The 9,239-nt window shown below is 42.3% G+C and overlaps 1 protein-coding gene across 2 annotated transcripts; it reads right to left on the minus strand.

Moving 5' to 3' along the window:
• Positions 1 to 2,735: 2,735 nt before the first annotated feature.
• LOC147453915 (hydroxyproline O-arabinosyltransferase NOD3-like) lies at positions 2,736 to 8,570 on the minus strand. 2 transcript variants are annotated; one of them, XM_086515980.1, is made up of 9 exons: positions 7,418 to 8,547; positions 6,962 to 7,029; positions 6,679 to 6,880; positions 6,452 to 6,549; positions 6,094 to 6,163; positions 3,589 to 3,660; positions 3,397 to 3,510; positions 3,063 to 3,145; positions 2,736 to 2,969 (listed from the first exon to the last, which is right to left on the minus strand). In XM_086515980.1, the coding sequence occupies exons 1-8, from the start codon at positions 7,916 to 7,918 to the stop codon at positions 3,080 to 3,082; spliced, it is 1,191 nt and encodes a 396-aa protein (XP_086372106.1). In that variant the 5' UTR covers positions 7,919 to 8,547; the 3' UTR covers positions 2,736 to 2,969; positions 3,063 to 3,079. The 2 variants fall into 2 exon arrangements, 1 of the variants encoding a protein (XP_086372106.1); XR_015188575.1 differs by lacking the exon at positions 2,736 to 2,969 and having other exon boundaries at positions 3,111 to 3,145; positions 3,397 to 3,515; positions 7,418 to 8,570.
• Between the last annotated feature and the right edge of the window lie 669 nt (positions 8,571 to 9,239).

A 9,239-nucleotide genomic window follows, 5' to 3' on the forward strand; every position in this document is an offset into this window, starting at 1 on the left:
CCAATGATGGCTCGCATCAGTCGGTGAATGATTCTGTTGATGTCCTCCATGGTGAGAATCCACATAGGGAGTCTCTTATGTCGTGCCAATATGAATCTCATCCTATGCTGCAACCTCCTCCGGTTGGACCTCCTAGATCTCCCCAGCTTGCCTACTTGATCACTTAAAATATCTCTCCTAGTCCTCTCTGGCTGCTCTCATCTCTGCTCACTCTATGGATGAAAGAACACTGACATTTGTCTCTGGGTGTATCTCCTGGTCTGTAGGCCTCTCTCTCTCTCTCTCTCTCTCTCTCTCTCTCTCTCTCTCTCTCTCTCTCTCTCTCTCTCTCTCTCTCAGTAACCTTGCTCGATGTTGTTGAATCTCAAATAGATCATCCATAGAATAATTAACGTATATCAATCCCAATTTTTCTCCCGAGATGAGCTCGCAAAAGAGGCCGGTTCAAAAAGGAAAGAAAGAAAGCTCGGTCCCTAGCGAAAGATGTTCCAGCCCATGTGATCTGATAATTCATTACCATGGACAGTATGTTCCGCCCATAGTACTTCTATAATGATGGTCGTTTAGTTTGAACAATCTGCATTCAAATCTCTCTTCTTTTATTCAAGAATATTGAAGTCATGCATAGCCAATTCTGACAAAGCTCTTCTTCTTTCCAAGTATCTCTTATTTGTAAACCAGATGTTCATTGAGCTCATCTGAAGACTTGCATTATGGGTTTGTTCAAACTTGTACTGAGTCACCTGAAACTTAAGACTAGCATTATGGGTCGCCATTAAGTTTTCCCCATGACCCCTCTTGTGCCCTGCCAAGGAACTTGTAATGATGCTATGGGTATATTTTCAACTTCATCTCTTCGAAGGTGTCTCCTTGGTTGTGTAGCTTTGAATTGCCTCTTGATTTGTACATTACTACGTGGTTATGAGTACATAGTTCTTGGAAAGGGAAGCAAGACGCCCGTCGAAGAGTGAAAAGTGGCTCAAAAGGAGGCATGGCTTGTGCTTTATCCTTCCTAATTCCGAGTATCATTTAATAATACATGTGCTAAATTCTAAAACATGCTTGAGCAATAATGTTGAAAGAACCAATGGGATCTTAACCTAGTGGTTAAGGTGGATGTGTGTCAAGTTCGATTCCCAGCGGCACCTTACAAGTTTTGATTGTGTCTAAAAGAGAAAAAATGGTAAGGAAATCAACAAAAATTCTGTGAGGAAGGCGAGTGTCATCTCGTGTGTATCGAGTTCCTTGCCATGAACTTGATTGTTAACTTCAGTTTTTTTTCTTGATTTTAGAATGATGGCAATTGTCTATGGATCTGTCAAAGAAGTCTGGGTTGTTGATGTAGAGTAAAAAAGTTTAGCTTATTTTCTCTATTCTATCCTGGTTGATTGTGCTTTCTAACAAACCTTCCTAGAAAAATTGGCCCCTCAAAGAGTTCAATACCTCGCGCCTTACGAGACTTGCCTTAAACTACTCAAAGAAGGTTAACTCAATGTGACAATGCAAATTTCTGCTCATAGGTCGAATCATGCTTGAGTTACAGTAGCCAACGCAAAGGTGACCTTAGTGAACACATAAAATGATAGAAAAGGTTTTCGATTGTAACCTTCGTAATGTGTATTTTTCTTCTTGCTGGGAAGGTTGCAAACGTTAGCACACAATGCAATAAATAGTCATTTTGCAATGTTGTTTTCAAAAAATTCTCTCAGCAAGAGTAAGATACAACACCTAGGGAGTGGGTCATATTGGTTCAGATCTTTGAATACTTTCTCTCCTGCGCCACACTTTTCAATAAGTTACTACTAAAAACCACATATCTTCCATAACTCAGTTCACAAATTATCACTTGCTACTATGAACCGCCGAGCATAATTTAATAACACTTTGAACCAACAATTTTAATTTTTACTTTAAGACAGTGCCCTCGTCTAACCTTGTTTATTATTATTATGGATACAAGGGTCGGCATGATTAATAAGTCTTACATAGGATTCGCGTTGCTCTGTTCCGAGGATGAAGGTCTTCGCTTCGGAGGGTGCTCTTGTGCCCTGGTTGGGCAACCCTTTCTCCTCATGCAGATCTACAGGGACTTAATCTTTTTGAAACTTCATCGCCTTGGGGGCCTCATGCATGTATACATTTTGCTCTCCTAGAAGGTGGGTCGTGTCACAACTTTGGACGAAGTTTGCCAGTATGAGGGTTTGTGGCTTGGTGCGGGGGTGGGCAACGCCTATCGAATTTGGGCTAGGCCTTCGTTGCCTGCACGGCCAAGGGTCTTGTAAGGCAGGCCTGTTAAATGATGTAGAAGATAATTATGTATTATTGATATGCATAAAGAAATCTTGATTGTTCGATTGTCTTTGAAGAGGGAAGTTGTCACTTAGGTATTACAAATCGCCACATGCTAACAGACATACACGCAGTTCACGACATACTTATAAGTGTGATTTCACAGATTGATACAACAATGATGATCAATACAACGTTGCCACCTTTGGACGACCATTGATCCTTTTCGAAGGAACTTCCGGATCTCTCAGAGAGAGAGAGAGAGAGAGAGAGAGTCGGCTATTCAATTCTTTGCATTGAAGAGGCAGAATAGAAGAAGCTTTGTTTAAATTTCTTTATCAAGAATTTCATTTGTACATGGGCTAGGCAACGATAATGTCGAGCTTGTGACAAGGACTGGCTTGAATTTTCTCTAAGTACAGCACTTTTTGAACTCTACATGGATGAACACTTTGTACTTCATGTCCTTTAGAGGGTGGCCTTGTTCCATTTTGCATAGCAAGGTGTCTAACTTTAAAGGTTTTCTGTAGTGCAAGCAACATCAAAATTGGCAAGAGTTTGATGACACCAGTTTTTCTCCATACTCTGGCAATTTTGAGTCCCAACCATCAGCTGAGCTTGCAGCTGCCACCCAATATGGCCAAGTTTGCTGGCTACATCCCCGACGACAATCTGGTGACCTAAAGGAACAACACCCTTGGGCTATTAAAATTAAACTAATTTCAGAGGGAACAAGTATTGCACTCATGTACGCACTTCAGAGAAAACCTTACCACATGTCAAAACTCTTTCATGACCCCTCTTGCCAATTAGGTATATTTGCCGTTGCTTCATTCACCATTTTCACTAGTGTCACCTGCAAGACCCGATGATTAGAATTCGCCAGATCTCATAGCAAATAGAGAAGGCTTCTATCTTGACATGTTCAACTCTAACCAAGACTATGGAATGCCAAAAGCAGTAACATTATGCAAACTCTTTATCAGACCTCCACAAGAGGGCATGGCTACAAAGCTCAGCTCAAAGAAATGCATATGTTTTGGGTGCACATCCATAAAGGAAATGAAAAAGAGCTTTGTTATCAAGAGTCATGAAGGGCTTACTTACCACACTTTCTGGAACACCTGGTGGAGGTAAAGACAGATTTCTGGGAGGAGCACCCAAAACATATGACCTCTTATCAAACCGCCATTCTCCTACTTTCCCATAAGTCAGAGCTCCCTACGCTTTTTAATTGAAGCAATTCAGCCTAAATCACATGATAGAGAAAGTAAAGAAAGATGCTGAACAAAGACATACCTGCATTGTGTAATCACATCCATATGTATAATGTATCATGAAGTTTTCAGCAACCTCAAGGTCCCATGGAGGCTGTGAGTACATGTATAAGCTTTTGCCAAGAATCTCTCTCTCTCTCTCTCTCTCTCTCTCTCTCTCTCTCTCTCTCACACACACACACACACACATCACGTTGGACAGCACCCTTTTAAGAACCCCCCCTCCTTCCCCGTTCCTCCTTCCACTCTGCTCACTCCAATAAACTTCAAGGAGCTCGCAAACACTGCCAAGGATGACTTCATGCGTGTCTTTGATCAAATCAGTTTGCTCCAAGCAGTACTTAGCAAACGGAAGGAGGAATCCACGTCCTTGAAGAAAGCATGGGAGGAAGAATGGAAGCAATCAAGAGAGGAGTAGAAGAAAGAGGAGGAGGTGATAAGAGAGGAGATTGACCTCCTCAGAGGGGAGGTGGCGTCTCTATAAGACCAGTCCTAACAGCAGGAGAAATCCCCAAGGTGGACACATGTAGGTGACCACCACAAGCATAGAGTGGAAGATTGAAGCCAAGAAGTATGGATGGGTGGAGGTGGTGAAGAAAAACTTCCACAAAGAGGTATGGGAAGAATCACAAAAGAGGAATTGCAAATTGTGCACACTACTTTGGAGGAAGAGAAGGCGAAGCAAGCTCCCAACCTCAACTACCACATGACCAGCATTCCCGAGAGAGCGAAAAACCCCATCTTCCTTGATGACCAATCACACGGATGCAGATAGAGCATAGACAGTAATGCATGCAACGAGTCCTAGAGGCGCACAAAGAGGGTAAGAGAGCGATATACCGCAATAATCAAGTCATCATTGATGGGAAGGTCGTCGAATAGGAACCCACGGCATATGAAACACCCTAGACAGAGACACAAATGGAAATATGGAACTACAATGGTTATATACACAAACCCCAGGCAACTCGAGGAGGTGGAGGATAGAGACATTGTACTACTCATCGAGACACATAAGAGCTCGGAGCCGGGATTAGCGAGCATATAGGGGTATCTGTGGGAGTCTTACATGGAAATTGAATGTGGCACAACACTTCTAAAGGATAAGGAGGGGTGACGGTCCTCTACAGATGAGTATTCCAGCAGAGGAGACACAATATGGCCGATTCATATGGGTCAAAGTACAGTTACATGAGAAGCAGCCCACAGATTGGAGAATATGTGAAGGGTGTGCAAAGCATGATGACACAGGAACAAGGTTGCCTTCAGTGACAAAAGGGAGATCATTTCATATAAACATCTGTCGTCATGGCAGTGCGAGGCTCATGGGACCCTAAAGATGAGAGCTCACAGTGTGAAATTGTAATGGATTTCTTAAACTTCATCCATGGTGTTTCGAGGACATGTTCCAAGATATGGGCATTGCCTTTATCACAGCGACACATCAATATGCTGGGAACCACCTACCGAGAGTGCATGAGCATGTACATGGGAGTAAGTGGACCATCAGCACCAAAGGATAAGGTGGAGTGGTCAGGATATGGTCCATATTGTGCACAAAGATGGAGAAGAACACTACAAGAGGGTTAGAATTCGTGCAGAGAGACCCCGAGACATATGACTTGCAAGTTACTAGCTCGCAGCAACTACCACACAATCTGTAGGGACTAACTCTCCGACCGATTCACTGACACCTGTTAACAAAAGCCGGAAACTTCAAACTATCGAACCCTTCAGAGGCCAAAATCAACCTGTCATCCAAAACTATGTCGGAAACACTGGAAGACTTTATTAGCACAGTTTCTGAAGGTCAGAAACAGTTTACATCGTCCTGGTTGATTGTTATCCCGGAAGCTTTTTGGAATGTGGTCTAGGGTGCTGATTGAAGGATACACCAAGCCATACTCCTCACTCCGACTACTGTGAAGCATTTTGAAGGACAGGTTGCAAAAGCAGTAGCTTGAACAAATCTTTGAGTAAAAGTTTAAGCCTAAATTGCAATTGCAGGTTCATTCTTAGGCTCATTTCCCAGCATTGCCCAGAAGCCACAAAACTTGCCATCCTGGTCATAATCAAGGTGTAAGCCCGTATTTTGAACGCTGAGAAACTGAATGTGACTTTTAGAGTAATTAACAAGGCAGATGGATGGCCTGTAAGGGAACCAGGCCCAGCAATGTTTGACCAACAGAATTCTCCAAACCTCTGAGCACCTTCACAATAATTAAAGTGAACTCCCAGCAGACGGAGAGAAAGGCATTAATAGTTTGCATAGGTGTATCACTCCAGGTCAACATCAAGGATACATAGCTTGACAAAAGGGTTCAGGCATTAGTCCACAAGCTCGATTAAAGGCTACTATGCAAATTGAAGAACATATGACTGGTCAAAGAATTATCAACATTGTTCTTTTGTCACAACTTGCAACGCTTGGCAAGACAACTCATGGTAAAGCCAACATTTCCAGAACAAAAATCCAGCTCTTTGACACACCACAATTTGTATATAGCATTTGTTAGTTTCTCCATACCTGTATCATAAACTCTTTTCTAATCACATGCTTGATTCCATGGATGGCAGAAGCAACAGCATAGGCATACCTAACAACACAAATAGTAAGAGATTAGAACTGCAACACAATCAGAATATGAGCCCAGCAGATAAAGAAACGAAGTAGTCTCACATAGTATTCTCTACCAGGCCAAATTAGAGCTCAAAAGATAAAGTAATTAAGTAGTCAAGGAAGCAATCACAAATGGGCCATCAACAACCTCGATGTAGTGCAGAGTAAGGAGAAATCTAATATAACAATGCATTCATTTCTTTCTTTCATGAAAATCGGGACTAATAAGTCCAATCAAAAACCTGCACCATATGTGATAACTTACATTTCCAATACCCAACCAAAAGTCTCATCTGCTTCAGGATCATTTTTCATGTGCAATGATATGTTCATCCATGTAGGTGCTATTTTCTCCAGCTGGGACTGCAACAAAGTTCAAAACAAAACCTTCATCTTTAGAGGTAATGAGAGGCAAAGCAAGAGGGGAGACATTAATCTAATAGAGCACTAGAATTTACAAGCTAGGCCATGCAAACTTCCAAGATGACTTACTCTCTTAATAATGGTGGGTGAGTTGCCAATACGGTCAATCCATGACACGGGCCCCATGTGCTGTGGGAAAAATTTACGCACTACGTTCTCATGTTTAGAAGGTTGAATATAAGAGAATTGAAAGGCTGCAGGGAGCTGTTCTGTGGCTAAGTTAGGCAGAGGTCTCACAAAAATGTGATCTGGTTCAGCCATCATGACATATCTGCAGATAAGTACACCTCTCATCAGGCAAAAGAAGACACCCAGAAACAGATTCATGTAGTCAAGTCAGGAAAAAGCTTACTCCTCGTGAAAGGTGGCATTTTCCAGCCACTGCACAAAAGCCCATGGGCGATTCAAAACAACGTAACCCTGTTTATAAAGGGAGATAGTGAATCACACCAGGCAACTTCAACATTGTGCATAAATTAGTTTTCTAATCACAACAGTAAAACATTTTCATGCATTTATAAATTAAGAGCATTTACATCCCTTTTTTTTTGCAATGAAGATTTGCATAAAGAGCGAATGAAATGTTCTGAAGATGGTGGGCATAACTGGACCATTAACGAAGATAAAACATAATCAAAATAACCTTGCTGTCTATTGGCAAACATAATAGCATCATTTGATGGCATGAAAACAAAACTGGACAGAGTTAATCAGCAATATGGATTGGGATACCATGTCCTCGCTAAAGACAAGTACAAACATGGCCTCTGCAAAGCAATAAAAATGTTTTCCGCATTGATAAGCTCACCTGGTCCATTCCTTGAGGAAGCTCCTTGACTACAACAGTAGGGATTTCATTCATGAGGTTGTCCGGTCTGCCGGAGTGCAAAATTCTCGTGAATCCACCCATTTCTGAACCAGGCCTGTTACGAAATTGCTTGTACCAATAGTACATAACCCTGCATTGCCATCGGCTATAAGGAGAGTCAGAGGCCGTTACCGCAACATGAAAAAACCTCTTCTTCTTCTGCTTTTGCAGGTGAAAGCCATCATTGTCACGGAGAAGCTTTTTGTGCGTTTTCAGCATCGGGTTGGCAAAGCTTGACTCACCTTCATCTTCAAAATCCGCTCGTTTTGGGGATTCTTCATACTGGGAGACCATTATAGTTACTGTGTTGTACATTGCAAACAAGATTGTAATTGCCATTATCAGGAAGATAGGCAGCATTGCTCTACCCATTTTTCTGCAAATAAGTGGCAGGTGGTAGACTTGAGCGGAGTTGCAATGTTTGGTAGAAAGAACATGCATCTGTGAAAGCAGGCTGCTGAGGGCACCGCAAACAGAGGTTTTTCCTCACTCCTTCAGCTGGAGTTAACGAACATTGTAAGACCTGAGAGCTCCGAGACTTCACAATCACGCAACTACCAGCCTCGTGAATAGTTGCACATGCAGCTTTGCGGAGGAATGCAAAATTCCTTAGTGGGCTTTTCAGCCTGATAACGCCCACAAAATTGGCGCAATCAACACAACGAACGGAGTATTCTGAGCATTAAAACCGAGTAGACAGCTTGGATTCTGCAGAGAAGCAGCAAACGGGGAGAGAATGCAGACGCAAGCGAAGTGAATAGAGGCGGCCGCTGCTTGATAAAATGATTGTGATGAGCAGATTTTTCGCTTCATACGACTTCGTATGGAGGAGGTTTGAGAACGCAGGGTTTGTGTGAGAGGCGCAGAAGAGCAATGAAGGTGTGTGTGTGTGTGTGTATCAATAAAGAAGCATTCACGTAACACAAGAGCGGAAGCAGTAATGGATTGCTAAAGTCGAGGCAGAACGCAAAAGTGAGACAAAGGTTCACTTTTGTAGTTCCAAAACCACCCATTTTAAAATGGCTTTGAGAAAACACGCAGAAGGGACAAAAATAAAAACGCACAAGATTTGTCCCACAAATGAATCCACATGACCTTGTTGAAATCTTTGGTGATGGGATACTCGAGTTATGCTCATAGTCAGTGTACAAAAACATCTTCTTTTCCAAAGCACTACAACTTAAGCCTCGAGGATCACGGTTCAAGCCATCTAAGTTACTCTTATCACGGGGGGCCACACGTTAACTTGTTCTGAGTTAACCCCCCCCCCCCCCCCCCTCCCCAGTCCCCCCTCTTTCACTCACTATACTTCAAGGCTCAAAGAGGTGTAGTTAGCATAGTCACATATTACCCCACCCTCTGTGCACGTGTGGTAATCTAGATCCCTAGCTTGATACTCAAAGCTCATGTGATCTTCTCAACCTTGAGAGTCTCTGAATGAGGTTGTAGAGAAAAAGAACGAGAAGTCTATCGGCAAGGATGCAAGATGTGTCTTCTTGCATGTCTCTTCTCTTGTGATTTATATAGATCACAAAAGTATGTAGCACTTGCATAAAGCAGAGATGTTAGTGCCAAAAATAACGAACTATTAAAACATAAAAATGATAGCATAGATGTGTAGGGCTCAAAGAGAGCTTTCATTTGAATCTTGGGTTGTGTGATTCTAACAACCTTTAAAGAAGTTACAGTCGCTTTTGTTAAGGGTTGTCTTGCATTTGCGACTATCCACTTTTTTGAAGGAGAGAGCCATCTGCATCCAAAA

The sequence above is a fragment of the Adiantum capillus-veneris genome, chromosome 7, assembly GCF_014529385.1.
Source record: "Adiantum capillus-veneris isolate H3 chromosome 7, ASM1452938v2, whole genome shotgun sequence".
NCBI lineage: Eukaryota > Viridiplantae > Streptophyta > Polypodiopsida > Polypodiales > Pteridaceae > Adiantum > Adiantum capillus-veneris.